Here is a 24,357-nt window from a genome sequence, read left to right on the forward strand (position 1 = left end):
AAAGATACATTTTATTTCAGGGGGAAAAAAAAAGGTTACACTCTTTGTTGTCTCTTACTGTTTCTGCAACCTGTACAACTAAAGGACAGAATTGAGTCTAATGTTTGTCTAAAACTAAATTACTAGGAATGCAAGCATTGGTAAAACAGTTTGACTGCCCTATACAGCATTGCTTTACACCATCTAACCGCCACTTCTCTTTAGGTAAATGCCTACACATTCAGTGTAGGCGTGGGACTTGGCCTGTCCGTCTGCTCGGAGCCTAAAGAAAGACGGCAAAGTGCTAAAGCCCCTCTACATTGGCTGCTACTGCCACAAGCAGTTTCTTGACACCTTTCTGGGAATTCCTACACGTAGGGGCCAGAATGGCTGATACAGCAGCCAGCATTTCCTCCCTTTTTCCTGCTTCTGCCCATCCACAACAGCCTCTCCCATGTGTGTCACTGAAATCTCAGTTATGGCTATCCTGCCAAGGAATTGTTAAACTAGTTTCTGTTTTGTATCCTTCTGTATGAATAAAAACGTGTACTGCAATAAGATGTTATTATTGAGTTTACCGTTATCCATTATTTTCAGTCTTGCTAAACACCTGCCTCTGTGTATGAAAATACAAATGTAAGATGGTGTACTTTTGACTCTGTACTTAAGTATTGATAATGTGAAGGAATTCTAAAATAATATTAAATCTAAGGAGTGAGTGATTTAGTGTCTCAAGAATATTGTGAATAACAACATGCTGCAACACAGTGTGTGAGTTACTGGGTTTCTGACAACAGTTTGGGTTGTATTGTAGACAACTTTGTAAAATCCATGAATGACAGGTTTAATTACACAATTCAAAACTGTCAAACAGTACAATCCAAGTAATATTTACAGAATATTAACAGTTTCCTGTCCCAGCAAAGACAGTCCGATGTTGAAAACAATCACTACCCCGTTATACTCAGTTACATTTTAACTTCTGTTCCAGGTTTCTCTGGTCGTTTAATTTTGGAGCAAATTCTTACGTCATTCTCTGTATGCCACATGTGTCACTGTTCTGATTTCAAAAAGCTTCCAGGCAAAAGTTTACCCTTCACCAGACGAAGGCAGCTCTTTCACGGAGCATTCGGACACCAAAGCGCTGCCACTCTCTCTGGTGGATCCACATCTCCTGGGTGGTGTCCAGACAAGCCAGCACTGCTCCCCCTTTCCATGATATCAGGCGGGGGTCCATGTCCTAGAAACCGTTCAAATCAGAGTATAGCATGAAAACTTTTACTGAGCAACATCATGCACAGAACCCTCTCCTGATTATTCCTCCTTTCCAGTGCTTGTTATTTAATAGGGAAACACTTGACATCAGCTCTAAGATTTTCTTCCTAGTAACTCTAACACTCTCCCTGAATGGCCCGTTGTGTGTAGCAGCACTCAGGGGAACATTGAACGCTATACTACTTACTGCAAGAGTATATATATCAAGTTCCAGTTTACCTTTGGCCGTGTGATAACTTCCACATTGTCTACAAGCCTTCTGAAGGAGGGTGGCATCTTGTTGATTATGCGATGCAGCAGAAACTCCTGAGCACCATGAAACATAAGTCCCCCTCCCACAACCAGGATGGAACTGTACATCTTTCGTTTAGTTTCATCTGATGCTGTAAACCAAAAAACAACAAAAATAAATTCTTAATCTTCTTGTGAATGAAATGAAAATGTAAAAAAATTATTTGTGCTTTATATAGTAGTTTTTATTTTCATTTATTCTTTCCGGACTCCAATTTTTTTTCTTACTATGTGTTAGCACTTAATCTTTTCTTCACGTCACACTCTTACCACAGCAGTCGATGCTATGCAGGATGGCCTTATCCAGCCCCAGTGCTTTGCTTTCAAACTGGCTCATTATTGCAGTCTTCCTGGACAGGTGAGCAGAGAGGGGCTCATCCACCTCTGCAGACCCCATCAAGCACTCGCCCTGGCCAGGTCCAAGCTCCATCTCCCCCTGCATCCCTCCTCCACTGCCACCACTCCCACAACCCCTGGGTAGCTCAGAAAGTTCTCCAATTCCCCCCTGGCTGCTCATCTCACCATCCAAAGCTCCCCCTGGTCTGGAGATAGCCTTCCGCTCTGCGGCTGATTTGGAGGACTGTTGGGAGGGCAGGGGAGGGGAGAAAAAGAAGAAGGATCATCATCATCATCATCATCATCAACAACAACAACAAAAAAAAAGGGTAAAAAGCAAAAACCATCTGTGTAATACATTTGCATATCTGCATGTGTGTCTTGCCTGTTCCTGTTTGCTCTGTGTGGCCAGCAGGTAGTGTTCATCGTGAGGATCCTCTGAGTCACCTTGGGAACGGTACTGGAGGGAGGTCATTTTCTGACCAACAATGCCAAATGTGGTTGGATAGAAGAGTCCCATGGGTGCCTACCTCATGCACACACACATACACACGGCAAAAACATAAAGGACGACAGAGAACACACAAGTACATTCAGTATGAAGAATAATTGACATCCACAAACTGGAGACAAATGAGTGTAAACAACATTTCAGGACAAATCTTAAATGGCCATTTAAAATATGTACCTGCAATTTCTCATCCCCCAGTCGAACCTGGTAGAGGAGAGCAGGAGCTTCTGGGAAACGTGTCTGGAATTCATGATCTTGTAGTCCTGATATGTCCTGTTGAGAAGAAGCAAAGAAAAAGCCAAACTTTCTAACACGATTCCCCAGCGCTGCTTATTGACGCCACGCTTTCTTTACAAAAAACACACACTTGGTCTAGATGGCAGAACGTCTCTTTGAGGTGTTGCAGTAGCTGACAGTCCAGTCTGCTGGACAGCTGACAGTCTCTGTAGGGAAACCCTGCTCTCTGCAGGAGCCAGAAGAAAGTGCGGGTCACATCTGAGCCACCGTATGCCAAACACAACCTGTGGACCCCATAGACATTTATCACACACTCACTATTGTTGCCTAATGTTACTCTTCCAGGGTTAAAGTATGAACGGTATCCAATATATGTTTTTGTGGATATGAATTGAAGATAAAAAGTGGTTTATAGTCCCACCTGGAGTTCCGGTGGGACACGCCATCCTCAACACAGCACAGACTAGTCTTCTGATCCCCCACATCCACAACACAAGCGCTGCTTAACCCACTGCCAAATGTAGCACAGACCGATTCCTGGTGCACAATGATTGCTAAAAACATACACACACAACAGAAGACAAGGGCAGGTGAAAAAGAGAGTTGAGATGCTTATGAGTAAATGCATTGTCCTGTGTGTGTTTGTGTCTATGTGGAATACCTGAGAAGCCCATTTTAATCAGCAGCATGTTGACAACTTCTTTGATGTGCTGCCTGTTGTAGATGTCAGGGACCAATAGGACACATCTGTAATACTGGCAACCAGTGCAGAAGCAGAGCATTAATGTGACATTCAGAGTTTAATTATTATTATTATTTTTTTAATTGTTCAATTTTTTGTTCACTTCACTTGACTTTACTTTTACTGCCACACGTTTATTCTTTAACGTGCTTTGCAGGAAAAGTCTTCCTGCGGGTTTTGTACCAATTTATCTTTGTCATTTATTAACATTTAGTAGCTCAAGAACCTCATTTTTGTGCATTTTAGTTGAGTGCATTCAGTGACTTTTCCCATACCAAATAATAAGTGTGAATAAAACTATTGTTGAGTCTGTGCTTATCTGTCTTCTTTGACAATTTTTGTTTTCTAATTTCAACATGTTATAACAGTTTTCATCTACCTTTAAATCTTTGAGAGGAATCTCCAGATGCTTTTGAATGACGTAGCTCCAGATTGTTTCAAGGTCAGCCAGTACAGCGGTCAGTGAGCCCCCGGGACCTGGGCGCACATTGAGCTGACCTCTGACAACCGGCCAGTGGATGTTGTAACAATCGGATGGATTCACATAAAGAGCCTGCATGTTGTCAGGATGGAATTTAGAAAGGGGTAAATCATTTATTTCATCTATATTACTAGGGGAAGAAAACTTATTCAGACAAGAGCACTGACCTCCTCTCCCACCAGATGAGGAGGGTGGTGGGCCGTGTTGGTCCATTTCACCCTGGAGCTGGAATCTAGTACTGCTGGACGGATCTGACAGTTATAAGCTCTGGCCTAAACACAAACGCAGATTCACATTAAATAAATATACTTTATTGTGAGTGAGTGCATATATTACATAAACCAATCCTTTCTTATTTATGTCACACAGGAATTCCAGTTCAAAGTGCTTTGCATTTCTATCATTTTCTCTCCCTTAAGGATACAATGCAATCCCTCTGCTGGTATTAATATTTCAGTATTAATTATGTATTTAACTGTTCTCTGGCTTTCTGTTCCTTTTATCATAATACACATACCTGTTCAGCAGACACAGGAGTCCGTCGTACACCATTTGACATCTTCTTGGACCAGATGGCCTGGTCAACCATTTTAAGCCCGTTCTGCCTCTGCTCTTTACTTTCTGGTTTCTGACAGACCGCATCGAGGGGGGATGAGGGTAAATGAAAAATGACACAGATATAAATTTCATTTTAACAGCGGAATAAAACACAGACTAAAATACTTTATCAAGCTGTATCTGTTCAAGTATCACTTACATTTAGACCTTCTCTCAGCAGCCAGGTGTCTTCATATCTGGGCTGTCCACTCTGCTTGTGTCTGCGCGCAATCACATGTGGGACTGTCACTGGAAGGGTGTCTGTCGCTCGGCCAATACGGAGTGTCCTTGAACCAGGGTGGATGACAACTACAAAATTGCTCTGTATTTGCTGTAAAAGATTAAAAATGCGTGTTTGTATGTATATATATATATATATATATATATATATATATATATATATATATATATATATATATACACATTGAGAAGATTACAACAAGATAAACTATGCATGCAAAACAGATAACAAAGGTTTGCGAACACCTTAATATTTTACTTCCATACTAGAAAAAGACTAAAAGACTAAAAAAAAGACTTCATTCTAAAATCAAAGACTTGAATAACGTGTGTGCAGTGACTTGTTCCTATTCAGCCACAGCGAAGTCGTGCACTATGCTCGGTGATGATGCACAGTACAGTTTGTACACCCTGAAGATATTGTTACTGGGTTGAGGTGAGGAAACTCATTACACTTCTCATATTATTATTGTTTATTTCTGTATGACATAACATTTAGATTAATCTCAAATTGTGTCAAAGATCTCATGACCAGCTCATATACTCTACGACGCTGATAAATAAAAAAACTGATAATGACCAATAGACTTCTCCCAACGTGGTTGGCCAAAGAAAATGATGGTTGAGAGATTCTTTTGTTCACCTTTACCTGGACCTGAAATACTGGGAAAACACTTCCCAGTCAATGGATGAACAACGTTTTGAAAAAGCAGCTTTTGTGTTATTAATGTAAACCCGAGGCCTTGAAAGTTTTCATCAGGCGGTGAAACAAAGTCAAAGTACCGGAAATCATCTTCATCATCTTGAAGCTTATTGTAAAATGAAATGGGCTTTCATGCCCTTGACAGTTTGTTGATAGTACCATTAACCAAAAGCACAATACAGCGTTTAACCAATAATGAAAATAACCAACTAAACTAAATGTGTCCACCGTAAGGAACAGACTCCGAGCTTGTGTCCATGAGAGCTAAATCTTCCGATGTATAGATATCTGGATTAGACTCGGCTCACCTCCTGTACCGGCTCCGGGATGGCCGGAGGGGCGATGGGTCGTTTCACGCCGCGCTGTTGCTCCTTGTCTTTCTCCTTCTCTCGCTCCTTTTCTTTCTCCTTCCCGTTGTCCTGCTCCTTCTCGGCCTGAGTCATGGCCACCTTTTAACTAATTGTCCAATTACTCAGAAGCAATCCAACCTACTTTCTGGAGCTCGGTAAGCGTTTCAAAAAACGCACCGCAGATGAAAATCCTCCACCTGAATGAAATGCGGCAGCAGTTTTTTTTTTTACTTCCGTATTTGGTCACGTGGCATTCTTTCTGCGATTCTAATTGGTCTATAAAGTTGTACTGTACTGTACATCAGAAAACCTTATAAAACTGTACACGATTAAAGAATTAGGATGAGAGAGAGAGAACAATTGGGCAAGAGTTTACTGTTACAAAACAGGAACTACCATCAAGTCCACCCGTACATCACCCATAGCCAAGAATCTGTCATGAGGCCACCAGAGATGTGTCATAGCAGCAATACACCAGTCATCCTAATAGATGATTAGAACTTCTACCCATCATGCCTTGTGTGTAAGAGTTTAATGTGCTTTATTACATCGAGGTGTTCCAAACAAAACTGCATGATAATTTTTGTGCGGAAATCAAATTTAAGTAGTTACTACATTTCCAAAACAAAGAACAAGGTAGTCAACCAAGGATTGACATTCCCACAACATGTTTACAGGTGAGGTAATTTTATTGTCTGCGACATACATAATTATAGCTTATCATATATAAACACATAAACATGCTCACACTATTCTCATCCTTTTCTTTATGAATTAATATTTAAAGACTTAAACATAAAATACATACGTTTCTCTAGCTATTCATGCAAAGTGGCAATGATATACATGACAATGACAAAACAACTATAAACGTATATATTTGAAGTAGATTACACCACTGGAAAATAAAAAAATATATACAGAAATTATAATTTACAGTCAAATACTGTATTATTATTTTGGAACTCAAAATGGGCATGTTTATGTCATGGGTAAAAAGATATACATTATTTCATTTTAGAAACAATTAAAAGGAATAAAAAATTGGCTATGCAATAAAAAAACAATTCTGACCCATTTTCTCCGTCAATCTAGACGTTTTCAGCACAGATTTTCAAACAAGCCTGACCACTGTTTCTGAGGTTTCAACTCTTTGAAAATGCTTTTTTACGGCTTCTGTTAACTTCAGTGTGCTCTTTTCACTGTAGGAAATCTCTAACTGGGCGATCACCTCTGATATCTTCTTCCCATTCTTCCTGTGAGCGTGAAGACTCTTGCAGAGTTTCTTTAAATCGTTCATTAAACAAAAAGTCCTGCAGGCCCTAAGCTCAAGTGGCAGGTTACAAGGACCTTTGACCTGTTGCTCAGCCAGCTGCACCACCCAGAATCTGGCCAGGTCACTGGCACTCTTTGCGTGACCAGCCACCATGTTGAGGATCAGGGGGTAAAGGTCTTGAGATGCAGCTGAGATGTAGGGCTCTGAGAAGCTGCAGTTGACTTTAGAGAGGCTGGGCTATTAGAGGGACGAAGAGAAGAGATGATCAGACATAACATTATGACCACTGACAGGTGAAGTGAGTAACACAGATTATCTCTTCATCAAGGCATCTATTAGAGGCTGGGATATATTAGGCAGCAAGTGAATATTTTGTCCACAAAGCAGGAGAAATAAGCAAGCGTAAGTTTTTGATCGAGTCTGTCAAGGGCCAGATAGTAACGGCTAGATGAGCGGGTCAGAGCATCTCCAAAACTGCAGGTCATGTAGAGTGTCTCCAGTGGGCAGTATCTATCAAAAGTGGTCCAAAGAATGAACAGTGGTAAGCCAGCGACAGGATCATGGACATGGGGAACGAAGGATTGCCTGTGCGGTCTGTTCCAACAAACTAAATACTGCTGCTCAAAATGCTGTCACAATACACAGCACATCACAGTTTGTTGCTTATGGGGCTGTATAGCCACTGAATGGTCAGCATGTCCATGCTGAACCCTGTGCATCTCTGAAAATGCCAACTCATGAGCATCAGAACTGGACCATGGAGCAATGGAAGGAGTTAGCCTGGTGTGATGAATCACCAGGCTAACACACCGGCCATCCACTCCATCTGTGGATGGCTGGTGTGTGTCCCTTGGGCTATGTTCTGCTGGGAAATCCTGGGTCCTGCCAACCATGTGGATGTTACTTTGACATGTACCACTTACCTGCAGACCACGTACACCCCTTTCATGGAAATAGTATTCCCTGGCCGTGGCCACTTTCAGCAGGATAATGTGCCGTGCCGCAAAGCAAAAATGGTTCAGAGATGATTTGAGGAGCACAAAAATCAGTTTGAGGTGTTGACTTGGGCAACAAATTCTCACAGTTCTCCAGATCTCAAACCAATCGACATCTGCGGGATGCGCTGAACAAACAAGTCCAATCCAATGTAGACACCACCACACAACTTACAGGACTTAAAGGATCTATTTCTAATATATTGGTGCCAAAAAGCACAGTGCACCTTAAAGGGTCTAGTGGAGTCCATGCCTTGATGGGTCAGGGCTGTTTTGGTAGCAAAAGGGGGACCAGCACAAAATTAGGTAGGTGGTCATGTTATGTCTGATCTTTGAGTCCAAGGGCTGTAATACAAAAACAGCCTGTCTTGAGATTTGAAGAGCACAATACTGTTCCCAAGTTGGTATCACAGTAACATAATAAAAATTAAAAAACAAACAAACAAACAAACAAAAAAAAGACAGCCAATTTATGCTTAAAATTGTGGACCTTGTTTCCAGTGAATGTTTTGGCATACAGCTGCATCATGTCATCAAAGTCTGCTATGAGCTTCTTAATGAATAAATTCCAAAAGTGTAAAAGCAATAAAAGAGTGGCAATGTACAGTATATGTTTCCCATTGAAACATACATATGATTCCTAAAAATAGGTCCCATCTCTTATAACCATGATAAACAAAGGATCTAAGAAAGAATCTACCACCTATGGAGTAGATACAGGTCCAAGTTAACAGGTGACTCAATAATAACACAATGAACATGCATCTTAAATAAAACCACTCCCTGAGAGATTACAAGAAAAAAATTATAATTAAAAAAAAAGACATACAACATACAATCTGTACCTGTGGACAGACGATGAGCACTCGCTCTGCAACTTTGACCTGTTCCGCCAGCCACCGTATTGGCCCCAGCTCTGCAATCTTCCCTTGCTGCCACATGCCTATAGCCACATTGCAGCCGCCATGGCACAGCAGAAACTCTGCCAGAGCAACAACAGCCTGCTGGAAGGCCGGAGTCTCAGCAGGATACACTATCAGGACAGGGACAGGAGCCATGGCTGATTGTGGTAACTTTTTGAAACCGAAAGATTTTGCAATGTTGGCCGCACAGCTTTTATCTGGGATGCAAGAGAATGATGGAAATGAGAAGTTAGTGACCTTCAGCAGTGTCTGAAATTTTAAATAATCAAGAAGAGAATTCCAAATTTACAAAGAAAAGTTGTAATGACCCAAAAGTGGAGTGGAGATTGTTAGAAATGTCTAGGTAAATGTTTTGCAATTTTCCAAAAATATTTTTAAGACTGTAGATATATACAACTATGTATGCAGGATAATTGGGATAATCTGTGCTTTGGCTGGAAGAGACAATTTTTTCAGATTATTATATTATATTATATTCATAACATATTTTAAATCAACTCTAGAAACTAAACAAACTATTGTGCACACATGGGAGAGGACTGCATTCAATTCAGGCTCTTAGCTCATGTATCATTTACAATTTAACATTATATGAATGTATAAAATGTATTTTTACTTACAGAAAATGTAGCAGGAACTCAGGATCATCAAGCCAGTCAAGCCTGCAAAAACCAAGCTGGTGACACTTTCTGCTCTTAGGTCTGCAAAGAAACACACACATCCAGCACAATACATTTTTTGATTCACTTTGCATAACACTGTATACTGATTTTAGTGTATACTGACTGCGGAGTCTTACATGAGGTAGTCGTCACAACTGAAGTGAATTCTACAAAAAATAAATAAATAATAATAATCAAGACAGAAAAAGCAGCATTACATTTCATGAAATGTAGTGAAGTATTGCACATTATATAAACATACAAACATGCTCAAGTGAATCATACTTGCCTGTTGGAGTTTGAGTATACTGTGTTGTGACTGGAGCTGCAAAGAATACAGAGAAAAATGTTTCACCACCTTATGGGTTTATTATTGTTGCGGCTCAGTAAAGATGTGAATTTTAAAAACTTACTAGTGGATGGTGGACGACGTATATTTATCGATTCATAAATATAAGATGTGCCACTGCCCTGAGGAGGCAGAGGAATGTTGGTAGCGCTGACGAAGCAGGAACCAAACCTTACTTTGAACAAATGATGAAACCATTTCTAATAAAAAAACAAACAAACAAACAAGTATTTGCATTATTATTTTCATCTTTTCCACCTTGTACACACTTTGATAGGCCAATTATTTCAAACGTGCTCACTTTTAAAGCGCAAAAAATATCTAATCAGTTCTGGTTAAGATTGCATCCACGGTACCTTTGATCCTGTGACATTAACTGTTGATAAATGTGGGTTGTATATGCAGTGATATGGTTCTGATCCCTCCATGCTAATCAACGTGCCCATTAAATGACCAATACTAGCTGCAGAGAGACAGATAATAACAATGTTTAATGAGGCTGGTTTGAGTACTGTCATGCTTCTCTACCACTAGGAGAACCTGCTTCACACATAATCTTGTTGTGTTTTTTGACAATACAGAGCAATTTCTGGTCTTCTGCTTTGTAAAGTGGCACCCAAATCATACTAAAGTCATGCTTGCCAAAGTACTGAAATTGAAGGGTATCTAAGGAATGTCACATTTTATGGGGAAAACATTGTATGTTTACCTGTTTTCATTGTTTTAGCAGATAATCAGCAGAAATCAATTTTATCATTAAAGGCTGTATTTAATTAGCTATTTCAAAGGTGCCATATCTGAGAAGATTGTGTGAAAGTGAGAAACATCTAGGGGCTACCTCATACCATCAATGTTTACTGCCCAACTGACATTCACCATCATCCGGTTTTCCACTGTCACTGGCTCCAATTTGAGGGCGGCCAGAAAAGATGGACTGATGTTATGGTATTCAGGCAAAACTAAAACACAAAAGAAGAAGGGGTGACGATCACTGTCTGCATAATAATAACTGGCATATTATCATTCTTCTATTTGGTTAATGAAGCAGTTCAAATAAATTGAACTTTTACGTAAGAGTTTAGATACAAAACACACAGGAACACTCAGTCTAAAACTATCATAGGCTCACCAACAAGAACCTTGAAATCATAGGCTTGTGAATTTAGGAGTAATGCTATTCAACACCAAGTCCATCCTCTGAGGTACAGTCAGGAGTAAAAGCCCTAAAACAACCCATCCAAAGGCCCTTGCAGAAGACAAGCTGAAAGTCACAATTTTGTTACTTGTTTCTCCGTTGGCCTATTTGAATTTATTTGTATGGGGTGCCATTTGTAATGTTGCTCACATTGTAAATAACATCACTATTAAATATTATAAATGTTTTGGGTGAACCAAGAGATTTGCTAATATGCAAATTCATAATGCTGGCTACCGGAAGTACCAAAATAAAAGCTCGAGAACGTCAGACAGTTTCTATCATCAAATAACGGATTAAAATCAACTATAATCAAATATTACTGTAAAAATGGTAAAAAAAAAATAAGCGAATTTTAAATAGTTAAATAATTTTTTTGAATACAATTTTAAGCTAAATATGGCAAAAATATTGGTGTTATTTTCAGCGTGAGCACCCCACATACTTGACAGTATGAACAAAAAAATTAAATAAATAAAAAACTCCTTACCATTACGTCTATAGCACTCCACTTTCTGCAATCAAACCCCACAAATATATTACTAAAAACATGTTCAGTTTAAAGTGACATAAACGATCCGTTGTAGTTAACTTACAACTTCTTGTGCCATCACTTGAGTCAGCGTGTGGAAGAGAGATATCAGACAGACTCTCAGCATCATGGCGCAGGTTTGGAAAACAAGATAAGGTAACACAAAATAAAATAAGGTCAGCAGCGGTCAGGGGTCTGTCCACCCGAGGAGCGTCCCGTCAGGACTCACACAGACACACACAGACACACACAGACACAGAGCCGCTGCTTCGCTCCTGTTGACTCTAAATACGGACCGGCTGGCCCCGCCCCCCGGCCCCGCCCCGGCCCCGCCCCCTCCGGCCGTAGACGGACCACCCGGACTGCGTGGTTCGGTCAGTCCAGCTCGCCGCTCCCACCGAAGGTAAGACCGGCGGCCGTCCACGGCCTGCGTCCCCTCCATTAAACATTAAACCAGCCGTCCAGTATAAAGTTAGCCGGGTGGCCTCCGTGTCCGGCCGGCGAGCTGACCGGGGGCTCCGAGCTGCGGACACTCTCTTAGCAAGTTGGCCGTTAAATCCGAGCAGGCTAACGGTGACGTCCACAGCCGGGACACCGACAGCCTGTTTTTCTGAGGACATTTGGTGAAGCAGCACCGATCACAGAGGCTGATCCTCAGGACAGTGGCCCGTCATGGCACACATCTCAGCGTCTGTCCCTGAAACTTAGTGAAACTTTGGGAGTCTAACTGTGCCAGTTAATATGTTTTCCTCCGCCTGCTTCATTAGCATGACCTGGATATTCCTCCCTGCCTGGGCAGGATCACTAACACCACACTTTTCTGTCCATATGTAACATTGACAAACACTAACATGTGCAGGACTGGGGTGGGGGATTGTAACAGCCATTGATCTCTCACTAACCTTTCGCACAGAACGAACTCCATCTCACACACACAGACAAACAAGCTGTTTATTGCTACCCATAAAATGAACACATTTCCTTGTAGGTTTAGCTGACTTGGTTGACAACAGGCTGAATCACACTGTGGCAGAGAGGAGCATTGTGTTACTGGCTGACGAGATCAACACTCAAGTTAATTGAGGAAACCTTGCCAAATTTGGGAAGGACAGCTGTGGCACAGATAATAAGCTGCATTCATTGGATCAAAAATCCTAATCAAAAGCTTCTCTTCTTAAATGTGTCTATTTAGCAGGACACCAATGAGCATAATCTTTGGATATTTGATTTGTGCATGGTAATACTGATGTATGTAATCATACAGAAACATAGATCATATATTTTGATGAAAAAGTGTAGATAAAGCTGAAGTTTAGAATGTTTGTCCTCTTACCTTATTAGGACATATACATGTAACGTGTGTTCTTGTGATTTCCAGTGAATGAAGAAAACCCTCACAGAATCAAGATGTCATCTTTGGTCACACTCGGCCAAACTGGAATCCAACGAGTTGGGGAGATGACTCGGGGGAGGTTGATAAGAGACAGCAGATGCTTGTTTACTTGTGTTGCAGGACGTAACTCTGTCCTGAAAAAGCTAAACACGAAGTCTCCCTTTTCCTGCTCCATAACTGGTCGATACAGACGCTTTAGTGCCTCAGCTGCTCATTGCAGCACCTCACCAGCACATCAGAAAACGCCGTCTTACAGTTATGTCATTGTTGGAGCGGGGTCAGCGGGCTGCGTGCTTGCCAACCGCCTTACAGAGGATGCCCATGAGTCTGTGCTACTGCTGGAGGCTGGACCAAAGGACATGCTTCTAGGCAGTGTACGACTCTCATGGAAGATCCACATGCCAGCTGCGCTGACCTACAACCTCTGCGATGACAAGTACAGCCATAAAATTATTTTGCCTCTTTTGTTGCATGGAACCAATTTTTTTTGTTCAATAGTGTCTCTAATAACTACATTGTGTGCTGATGTGCAAACATGACGTTGTGACATTATGTGACGTTTAAATGACATTTCACAAGTTCAACTATAAATTATCAATGCAACATATTCGTGCAACAATATTTTTGACATCTGTTCCAATTAATAATATATATTACTAAGCTGTTATTCGTAAGCAGTGCACCAACAGATATCAGCTGTATTTGATGCCACAATGTATTTCTTTTAATTTTTCTTTAGGTATAACTGGTACTACCACACTTTGCCTCAGGCCCACATGGACAGTCGGGTGATGTACTGGCCAAGGGGCCGTGTTTGGGGCGGCTCCTCATCACTTAATGCAATGGTGTACATCCGTGGACACGCGGAAGACTACAATCGCTGGCAGAGAGAGGGGGCTGAGGGCTGGGATTATGAACACTGTCTGCCTTACTTTAAGAAAGCTCAGTGTCATGAGCTGGGAGAAAACAGGTACAAATATATATTTCATATCAAATCAGATCCATTTATATAGCGCCAAATAGTAACAAAGTGCAGCCATCTGCCGAGGCCGATTTGGTTGAGAGAGGGGGACAGAGAGACACATGCGGGGGGGTGCAGGATGGAACATGATGCTGCATGAAGTTCATAGAAATGATGGTGTGTGGAGCTCCTAGAAATATGGATGCAACAGGCGTTGCAGGAACATGGGGGTGGTGAATCATCACCATCTGAGGATGAGGACGGAGAGAGAGGGGAGGAACTGGGAGAGACAGGGGCTTCAGAGAAATGTAGTTAGTGGTATGTCGGCGGATGCGGGGCAGCAAGCAAGTATAAAAACAAAAGCATTTGGTTCACATCCCAGATTTTAGTGCAAGAAACGGGGATACCCTGAAGCAAATGCAAATACAAAATGTTGATAGCATTTTAGGCAAAGAAACCATTTGTGTACAAGGCATTTGTTGTATTTAAACTTGAAAGTATAGTAAACACATTCAGCAGGAAGTCAGTTCTGAGCTTGATTGCTAATTTTTCTGTAGAAAATTAGCAATCTTGTAAAAGTGGTCAATGGGATTCCTGTATCTCTGCAGATGATTCCCACAAATGGCTTATATTGTATTTTGTAATCAAACTGCTCAAACACAAATATAAACTTTGTGTTTCTTGCCTACTCCAGGTATCGGGGTGGCAGTGGACCTCTTCATGTGTCCAGAGGGAAGACCAGCCATCCGCTTCACAAGGCTTTTATTGAAGCAGGACAGCAGGCTGGCTACCCATTCACCGACGACATGAATGGGTACCAACAGGAGGGTGTTGGGTGGATGGACATGACCATTTATAAAGGTTGTGTGAAAAGACATGCAAAATCGCAAAGCAGCGTACTAAATATGCAGCATTTATACAATTCATCTTTTTGTGATTATGAACCATCATCTTCATATTGTCTGCAAATCTGTCTGAAAATAGGAAAGAGGTGGAGCACAGCCAGTGCCTACCTTAGGCCAGTCTTAGGTCGAGCCAACCTGAAGGCAGAAGTGCGCTGCCTAACCACCAAGATCCTGTTTGATGGAAACCGTGCCGTGGGAGTGGAATACATACAGAATGGACAGAAGAAAAGAGTAAGAATAGAATCACCATAGTTCAAACAGAAAAGAGAAAATGAAGTTGGAAAAGGTAAAATCCTACAGAGACACTGATTGAACAGTAGTGAACAAAGTTTTCTATATCACCACCATGTTGTTGACATTTCCCTTTATTAAACCATCTTAAACATTGAATTGGTTTCCGAGAAACAAGGAACTAGAAAATACAAAACACAAATTCTTAGTTCTCCTTTATGATTCCTGGCAGTGGCTCTGAGGGTGACATTTCCATTGTATAACGGCCCTCATAAGCGAGTTAGCATTAGTGTTTCTCTGATAGCATCGCTGTACCAATCGCTGAACCCTTGGCATCCCTGTCGACTCTTTATCACGTGAAATTATGCATTCAACACCAACCAGTTTTGCTCCTCAGGTGTTTGCAGATAAAGAGGTGATATTGAGTGGCGGAGCAATCAACTCCCCTCAGCTTCTCATGCTGTCCGGGGTGGGAAACGCAGATGACCTGAAAAAGCTTGGTATCGCTGTGGTTCAGCACCTCCCAGGTACGTTTTAATGGCTCACATGTGCAGCAGATTAAATAAGGATTGAATAAATCACCATTTCTTCAGCAAATATATTTCTATTGGTTCTACTGATATGAAAGTTTCAGATGTCAGTACCAAACCAAGTAATCCATACATACAAAGAAAGTTCAGAAATCAAATTATAAAATGAATAAAATGGAATGAAACGGGGACAAAGTATTGAACACACTTAGAGAAATGTATTTACTACTTCGTACAAAGGAAGTTTAGAAATCCTTTAACCAACGCCGTCAATATCTTTTGCATCAATAAGGTTGCAAAGGTCTAGCAAGAGCTCTTTATTCATATCCATTCTTATCCAGTAGCACCCTGAGAAATATATTTACTGAGAAAAATTGTGGCATGCTCAATACTTCCTTTTTCCGCTATAAGCAAAAAATCGAACTTTAACAAACTGAAGGGGAAAAAATAAAGCTGTAGGGCTTTCACACAGACCAAACTGTGGATGATTGGCTTTAATGCACCTCTGTGTATAGTTATTGAATCATACTCTTCTGTCTGTTGTCTCTCAGGTGTCGGCAGTAATCTGCAGGATCATTTGGAGCTGTATGTCCAGCAGCAGTGCACTCAGCCAATCACCTTATACAAGGCCCAGAAACCGTTCCACATGGTCAAGATAGGCCTTGAGTGGCTCACAGTATTCACTGGTAACTTAAGACATTTGTGAACACGCACATCAAATCAAATCAAATCAGATTTATTTGTATAGCGCCAAATCATAACAAAGTTACATCAAGGCACTTTACATATAGAGCAGGTCTAGACCAAACTCTTTATAAATTTATTTAAAGAGACCCAACAGATCCCCCGATGAGCAAGCACTTGGCAACAGTGGCCACATTAAAAAATAAATCCCCTCGATCATGTCTCCAAGTAGACATTATTGTTGACATGTGTTTATCATTTGAAGTCCCCTTCGATATTCAGGAAATTAGACTTTTCTCTAATTAACATGTATGCAATAGTCACAGCTTGGTGTCTTTATAGATAATAAGATAATAAGATTAATGTAGATGTTATGCACTATTGATTACATATTCAGTTGTTTCTCTCCCACTAAATGATATTCAGTCTGTTGTGTGACCATTGCTAATATAATTTAACCAAAGACAAAATAAATCTACCAACTTCAATCTTTTGATAACGTTCTATTTAAAATGTCAATTTTTTTCAGCACTGCTCCTTTTTTAAAGGTGGTTAGTGGTTATTTTTGAATGTTTAGTTGTGATCTAGGCTGGAGAACCAACTGTCTGTATCACAGCACAGCAGCCACATGCAGACTAAGCTGGTGAGTGGTCTATAATTTTTATGGTAAGTTTGTTTTAACTGAATGATGCAGAGAAGGTGATGTGGTCAGGTGAGACCAAAATCGAGCTCTTTGCCTGAACTACAAGAAACGTCTGATATCTGTGCTTGGCAGCAAGGGCTTCTCCACCAAAAGTCATGTTTTGCTGGGGATCAAATACTAAAACAGTTTATATCTATTATATGTAATTTTCTACATTTTCTTTTTGATATTCTGTTTCCTTGTTAAAATAAACCTACCATTAAAATTGTAGACCGTTCATTTCTTTCAAAATCAGTGAGGGATGAAATGGTTCGTTCCTCCACTGTATGTTCTGGCATTTGATGGACAGCTAGATGTTAACATGCCGTTTCATTATTGAACTCACCATTGCAAAAATCCCCTAGGTTATGGAGCAACCGCACACTTGGAAAGTGGGGGATTCATTCGCAGCAGGCCACACGTCACACACCCTGACATTCAGTTTCACTTCCTGCCCTCGCAGGTCATCGACCACGGAAGAGTTGCCTCCAAAATAGAGGCCTATCAGGTGTGTGGGGTTTGGGCTCGGAAACCCGTGCACTCATGTAGATGGAAAGTGTGATGGATGATTTATATAAAAATAATCGTCTCTGTGTGGGAAAATATCAGGTTGTATGAGTGTGCTGTTGTTTTGTTGTACTGAGACTTTTTTTATTTTTCCTCCTGCAATTACAAAGCAAACAACTGATGTAATCTCATACAACTCTACACAAACACTGCTTCACTATAACTCATGTCCAGAGTTTCCTAGAAACTTCCTGCAAGGTCTGTTGACATTTTTGCTCTTGGGCCATTTCCTAGAATTGTGCACACATCAGGTATGAGAATTAGCACGGGTGTATTATGTCTGAACTTAAAAAAAAAGAAAAAAGAAATGGTATGTTTGTGCTGCAACCAGAAAAGTGAAAAGGGTTAAAGATGTACTAAGTGCAGGTTGTATTTATTTAGATGCCATTCTTGTGTGAGTCTCTCATGTTTTACCATCAAATTTGGATGTGTGCACCTTACAGTGTTTGTCCAGAGACTTGTTGAGATAAAAAAAAAAAAAAAAAATCTGTCTTGCTCTATAATGAATATTTTATTATACGAGGTAAACACTGAATTATTCATCGTGCCTATCCACATTGGCGTGTCACTGTATTATTTGTCATCCCAGTGTTCACTGTTTGTGTTGCAGGTTCATGTTGGCCCAATGAGAAGCACTAGTGTCGGATGGATGAAGTTGAAGAGCACCAACCCTCTGGATCACCCGTACATCCAGCCAAACTACCTCTCCAGTGGTAAGATCAGAAAAACTCATTAGTCTTCTCAATCAATATGAGACCCACCCAGAGACCGCCCGTTTCCCTGGATGTACCTCTTCTTCATGGTACAAGAAGTACATTTTGCTGCACGTTTTGTTTATTATAGCTGAGTCTCACTTTTACAGGATGATGGTCAGCTGACGTATTTGTACTGAGAGCTTTACTACTGTAACTCTGAATAAATAGTCCCATGTAAAAATTGCAATGAATTGCACAGCAGGATGTGGAGTTGAACCTTTTCAGTTTGCCTGACTTAAATTTATGTAAATTACAAAACTGATTTCATGAAACCAATATGAGATCTGCTCTCCTTTCAGATATAGATGTGTGGGAGTTCAGGGAGAGCATTAAACTCTCCAGGGAGATTTTTGCCCAAAAGGCTTTTGACCCATTCCGTGGTCCAGAAGTCCAACCTGGCCCTCAGGTCCAATCGGACGCCGACATCGATGCTTTTGTTCGGCAAAAAGCTGACAGTGCTTACCACCCGTCCTGCACCTGCAAGATGGGCTCTCCCTCTGACCCGATGGCGGTAGTTGACTCGGACACACGGGTTCTGGGTTTGGAGAAGCTGCGCGTGGTTGATGCCTCCATCATGCCGAGCATTATCAGTGGCTACCTGAACTCTCCTACCATCATGATGGCAGAGAAGGCTGCCGACATCATCAGAGGTCGCTCCCCTCTGGTTGACCCAGGGGCTCCTGTTTACCAACCGGTGACGCTCGATACACAGCGATGAATACAGAAGAAAGGGTATGTTAATCTCTGATACAGTCAGGTATTAGAAACAGCAATGAGCAGCTCATCGTGTTTAATCCAGAGCTGTGAATTAATCATGTGAATGTTTACTTTTAATACATTTGATTAAAATATAAGGTTGCATATCAGTGCAAGATGTGGCAAGAAGTCAGTGATGGTGAAGGTTTAAGGACAAAAGCTAAATCCATGAAAATAGTGAGGTTAAGTTCTGTTTTCGTCATTTTTCGTTGATATTTTTCATATATGGTCTACTTGAAAAGAAACAACCTTGTTTCTTCATTCTTAATTGCATGTGTCTTTAGTAATCTTGAAGCTGTAGACATAAAACTTGGATGCTCAATAATAGTTTCCTTTTCTGCCCTGACAGGGAGAGCTCAGTGAAACTTTGGCAGTTAGGATAAGAGAGAGCTTAGATTTAATCCGCTTAGAGCTCTTAACGTAGGCACTAATAATGAATACCACGTTATGGTTTGCGAGGAGAATGAGTATGCCCATAAATACTGTGAATGTAACGGACAAAATGCCTTCAGACATTTGGAATTTTACCCATTACCTTGAAGTGTTTGCTTAGTAATGTTTGTTGATTCACGCTTTGTTACGGCCACAGTAAATTGTGTTGTTTTCAACCACAATCTGAGCTGGCCCATGACGACAGTTCACCTTAAAACCTTAAACACTTCTTTAGCTCTGCTTGTAAAAATGGTTTTGAGCTGTAACGCTTTTGACAATCATCAGTTCTCTGGTAAATTTCAACATTTCTTGTGTGGATTCCACATTGTGTGCTGTCCACACTTATTCTGAACACTGGCATAGTGGCACCCTGCTTCCCACACACAAGGGTTGGGGTGTCTTTGACAGTTGACAGCTCATTTAAAGCTTCTGATTCCAAAGGAAATTCAACTTAATCTGATTAGGAATTAAACTCACAAATCTAGTCTCCTTACCCATATTCTTAGGAATGCAGGCTTGTTTTCTGAAGAATGGTCTTGCGTTGTTGATATGCGGGGTGAGTGAACAACCAAACATGCCACAACAGAAGTAAAGAAGAACTAGAGAGATGGGAAAATCTGGATGTGAAAACGAGGACGAACAGTTTACTCTCAGCAGCAATAAATGTTAATGATATCACAGATTAAATTTGCAGAAAAGGTTTTGGACTAAAACACTAATGTCTTCATTTTATTTTAGTGTAGAGGTTTTTTTTTTTTGTTTACAGATAACATTTTGATAATGACTGGGCAAGTTTAGCACAATAACGCAAGAATATGCTCCAATATTAATGTGAATGATTTCACTTCAGTCCAGTGTGTCATAACGTCAGATTTGTAAATCCCTCCTGAATTCTTCCTTCAATTCCAGTTTCTAATTGTGCCTTATTGAACTTTCCACTGTGCTGTGGGAAACATCTTAGCATGGCCTCATCACCATGACAACTATTGTTTACATGCAGTGTTGTACAAAAATTGTACAGATGTTTAAATCACTTGTGCCTCAAACAGTAGCTATGGATCCCAGTGGGAAAGTAATTTCAAAACTCAAAACTGCTTTTAAATTTGCATTTTTGTTTTGTTTTGTTTTTGTATTGATTGTAGGCAAACACTAGAAACCGTCCTGACCTTGTCCTCATGACTTTATTCAGTGGTCCTTACAAAAATCCTTTGTAGGTTTGTCATTTCAAGCAAGAATTCAGATGTACAAAACAGGTTTTTTGTTTTCTTCGGTACAAAAAAAATCTAAGGTACTAGTGCTTATGCTACAAAGTAGATAGAGCTATGGGTTTGGTTTTTTTTTGTTGTTTTTATACAAACACTGTACAGATTTTACACATTGTCATGTCATAAGCATCTGTAAAGCAGTGGAACAGTACAAACAATAAAGCTGTCAGTCACACAACAAAGCTTTGGGTTCCAGTTTCTGTCACCACACTTTTAATAAAACTATACATTTAGAATTTTTTTTCTAAGTTCCTGACTAGTTGAGAGCCACAAGGTTTGTTTAACAGAGTCATGAAGTAAATTTGAACTGCACAACTGAAACAGTGATGTTTCACTTCAATAATGTAGTGATTTAGTGAGCAGTATAGTTTAGATCAGGCAGCAGATACTGCGGGAGCTGAGGAAAGAATGAGTATGAAGCAGGAGGCTGCAGATCTGCCTTCTTCAAGCTGCTTTATCTGCTCTGACAGTTTGCAGAGAGATAACGCAGCTAAAATACAAATGAATGCTCCCACCAGATGAACAATATGGCTTTTGGGGTGCTCTAAATTCTTCTATATATCCTTATTTCCTAAAAGAATTTGTTGGCTGTATTTAAAATTTGAATTAAAGTGGAAAATGTGTGGTGGTGGTTTTTTGTTTTTCTGAAGTTGGTTGCTCAAATTCCAGTATTAACCATTTCAGTCCATCAAACAATGACTTTAATGTCTTTAAATGTCACGTAACATTAACCATAATTTGGAAAAATGGAACACCATGAGGTTGGAGAAAAGTTCAGCATAAAAAAAAAAAAATGTTCCACACCATTGCTTCTCTTTCATTTGTGCATATGCAGCCATTGCCCCACAGTAACCCTAACCCTAACCCACAGAGGTAATATCGATATTGGTTAAAAGTCTCAACTAGTACAATTTCCATGCAGTTAGAAAATGCATATGTCATAATTATCAGCTGTATTGGCGACTATAACTTCTCTTGAAAAAAGAAGAGAGGGCATTAGAACTACATGCAATGAGTAATGCAGGGAACAGCTCATATCCTGGTTCAAGTGCCAGCCATGTGTCTATAAACTCTGCCACAACAATCCCAATGAAGAAACTTCATTTTCAATATCCGCATCAATCATGTTTGGATATTGTGCACTACTTTAAAATGAAAAATGAAAGATGAATAATATATGAACACACTCAATGATCCTTTTATTTGGTTGTATATGTGAAAGAGCCCTTTGTTGGCAGACTGAACATGTTGCTATGACAACTGTATTTAGACTGAGGAGGAAAAAACTAAAAAAAATAAAATAAAAAATCATCAATCATCCTGCCATGAGCGGAAGACACCCTTACGATTGGCAGTGGGAGCTGAACAATAGGTGAGAAACATCACTTTGCTTCATTGTTTGGACTCGTGAGCAGGTTGTGTAGTTCTCCAGACACGCAGCTGTTCTGGACACCTCATACACTCAAACTGGTGGTGGAAAAGAGAGAAATCTACCAATCTACAAATGAAAGGTGACGGTTAATATCAACCAATTCACCCCGTCAGCACACTATTTACAACCAACAATATCATATTTTCATATATATAATTAAAAAGAAAATATATGTCTCCTTTTGTTTTGTGCCATCTCATGAGTCAGAGCTCTCTGATGTATGTTGATCTTACTCCGCGTGACTGATCAGGAAAGTATGAATTACTTGAAACAATTACTCATTTGTAACAAACTTTGTGTGTATGAGAAATGTACATCCTGTTTCAAGAGCCCGAAGCAAGTGAGTAAAGCATTATTGCATATTCTGAGTGAGTTTGTAACAGTCTCCCCTCACAGTTTCAAAGGGGCTTAATTCTTTGCTTTCATGATGGTCCAAAGCAGTAAAACACTTTTTTGTACCTGTTTGTTGGTGTTTCTCTGTGTCATACTAGTGTGGACATGAAACAGAAGGATATGCCTGAGGATAATCTATTTGATATGCGCTTTCATTTTCAAGTCAAAACTGGAAACGGGCAACGTTTAAACCCTGAAAAGCCTCTGAGGGAAACCAGAGCAGATTGGCTGCCTGGAATGGCTTGGTTCAGCCTGCTTACTGCTTTGCACTGAGATTTGTTCAAATAAATAGAAAGGTATGTTTCTATTATGTTTTTGTATGTGTGAGCTGAAGTCATGGAGGCCAAAATATAATGTGAAGAATTAGCAGCAGGTCCAAACTGTGTCTGTTATAAAAGCTTAAAAAAAAAAAGCACACACATATGCAAAAGATGAGAGTGACTTAAATACAAGGATTCAATTGAAAGCCAAAGACAAAACGAAGCCTTGCAAAGTGGATTGATAATTTCTGTTAACTTCTTGAGATTTTGATGCACCACTGACTTGGGTTTTTGTTTCCGATGGCTGAATTGGAAACAGGCTAAATGGTGTGGGAAGAAGATATTTAAAATTTTATAAATTAAAATTAATATTCTTTTTTAAAGAAAGGTGTGGGAGTCATTGTCTTATTTATAGAAAGTCACGCAGTTTTAGTTCAATGCACAATGAACAACAACAGACCCACAACCCCAACGTTGTTCAGCCGGTGCTGTTGGGATGCAGAACAATCTCACTCTGAAACTAAAAGTATAAAGTTGAGCCTGCTACTTTTTCATATCCAGTGTTTTTGGAAACCAGAGACAAAACAAATATATATATACAGTACATATGCATGAGTAACCAAGTACTTACAGACTGAACAAAGCTCCCTGCAGTGTGGCACGCTGTCAGGCTTTTAGTTGCTGGACTTAGCAGATGTTGCAGTGGGCTGGATTTCACGGGGCTGCCACATTATTCTGTATCATCCAATCACCATAATGATTGAGAGAATGGAGTCTCGTGAGTCCCCCCCTCCCTTCCAGGCCGGTAGGTAGTTTGATTCCATCTGGTTCCAATATTTGCTGAATTAATTTCAGCCTTTAAATAAATCTGATGGTTTTCTCATATATCTGTTATTTCCATTTTCTACTCCGCTGAAAGAGAAAACAAGGCACTTTGCTCTCTTGTTCATGTTATACCTTCTCTGTCTGTCGTTTTGCATGACACTTGAGCAGAGATGTCCCCTCGATGTGGAACAGAAGTAGAAATTTAATTGGAAAAACCTAAATAATCCAGTATGAGTCGCTGCTATAGTGATGTGATGCATATCATCTCATCTGTTAAGTCCTCCTCACATTTCAAAGCCACGTATGGCTCCTCGTCGCTATAGTCACGGATACTGCGGTCTCTAAGATGTGTAGTATGAAGGTCTGAGCTGACGTTCCCCGCCTCCACACTGTTGCCATTGCCTACACTCCCATTGAGCAGATTACTAGCAGCGCTCTCCATCTCGTCGATTGTCATCTCACAGGCATCGGCGATCTCATGTTTGGTTGCTGACACAAACTTGGGGTCTCTGGCATATTTCCCTAAACCCTCAGAGATCAACACCTGAAAACAAGTGGAGAAAAATAACAATCACAAATGAATGCATCGAGTTCCACAGATGCCATAAGGCT

At 40.4% G+C, this 24,357-nt stretch overlaps 4 protein-coding genes across 6 annotated transcripts in view; 1 reads left to right on the forward strand and 3 right to left on the reverse strand.

Moving 5' to 3' along the window:
• Positions 1–181: 181 nt before the first annotated feature.
• On the reverse strand, positions 182–5,970 carry actr8 (actin related protein 8). Its single transcript, XM_029507104.1, has 13 exons — positions 5,701–5,970; positions 4,610–4,780; positions 4,370–4,480; positions 4,020–4,124; positions 3,751–3,924; positions 3,291–3,384; positions 3,051–3,183; positions 2,760–2,913; positions 2,570–2,665; positions 2,267–2,407; positions 1,816–2,125; positions 1,474–1,637; positions 182–1,219 (listed from the first exon to the last, which is right to left on the reverse strand). Exons 1-13 carry the CDS (start codon positions 5,833–5,835, stop codon positions 1,076–1,078), a joined length of 1,932 nt encoding a protein of 643 aa, XP_029362964.1. The 5' UTR covers positions 5,836–5,970; the 3' UTR covers positions 182–1,075.
• A 423-nt stretch (positions 5,971–6,393) lies between these two features.
• On the reverse strand, positions 6,394–11,967 carry il17rb (interleukin 17 receptor B). Of its 2 annotated transcripts, XM_029505891.1 has the most exons (10): positions 11,739–11,967; positions 11,633–11,657; positions 10,793–10,906; positions 10,304–10,410; positions 10,012–10,147; positions 9,888–9,923; positions 9,736–9,765; positions 9,557–9,637; positions 8,859–9,133; positions 6,394–7,255 (listed from the first exon to the last, which is right to left on the reverse strand). In XM_029505891.1, exons 1-10 carry the CDS (start codon positions 11,802–11,804, stop codon positions 6,857–6,859), a joined length of 1,269 nt encoding a protein of 422 aa, XP_029361751.1. In that variant the 5' UTR covers positions 11,805–11,967; the 3' UTR covers positions 6,394–6,856. The 2 variants fall into 2 exon arrangements, with proteins under 2 accessions (XP_029361751.1, XP_029361752.1); XM_029505892.1 differs by lacking the exon at positions 11,633–11,657.
• Positions 11,968–11,989: 22 nt separating this feature from the next.
• chdh (choline dehydrogenase) lies at positions 11,990–21,011 on the forward strand. Of its 2 annotated transcripts, none has more exons than XM_029505894.1 (9): positions 11,990–12,077; positions 13,053–13,503; positions 13,807–14,037; positions 14,723–15,164; positions 15,562–15,691; positions 16,246–16,380; positions 17,426–17,568; positions 18,238–18,340; positions 18,682–21,011. In XM_029505894.1, the coding sequence occupies exons 2-9, from the start codon at positions 13,082–13,084 to the stop codon at positions 19,098–19,100; spliced, it is 2,025 nt and encodes a 674-aa protein (XP_029361754.1). In that variant the 5' UTR covers positions 11,990–12,077; positions 13,053–13,081; the 3' UTR covers positions 19,101–21,011. The 2 variants fall into 2 exon arrangements, with proteins under 2 accessions (XP_029361754.1, XP_029361755.1); XM_029505895.1 differs by lacking the exon at positions 11,990–12,077 and having other exon boundaries at positions 13,082–13,503; positions 14,723–14,889; positions 15,013–15,164; positions 18,682–19,100.
• The window catches only part of cacna1db (calcium channel, voltage-dependent, L type, alpha 1D subunit, b), a 74,896-nt gene continuing 71,277 nt past the window's right edge, over positions 20,739–24,357 (reverse strand). The window contains exon 51 of the mRNA XM_029505893.1: positions 20,739–24,289. Coding sequence (XP_029361753.1) covers positions 23,987–24,289 — 303 coding nt within the window. The 3' untranslated portion in view covers positions 20,739–23,986. The remainder of the gene's footprint in view (positions 24,290–24,357) is intronic.

The sequence above is a fragment of the Echeneis naucrates genome, chromosome 7 (genome assembly GCF_900963305.1).
Source record: "Echeneis naucrates chromosome 7, fEcheNa1.1, whole genome shotgun sequence".
Taxonomy (NCBI): Eukaryota; Metazoa; Chordata; class Actinopteri; order Carangiformes; family Echeneidae; genus Echeneis; species Echeneis naucrates.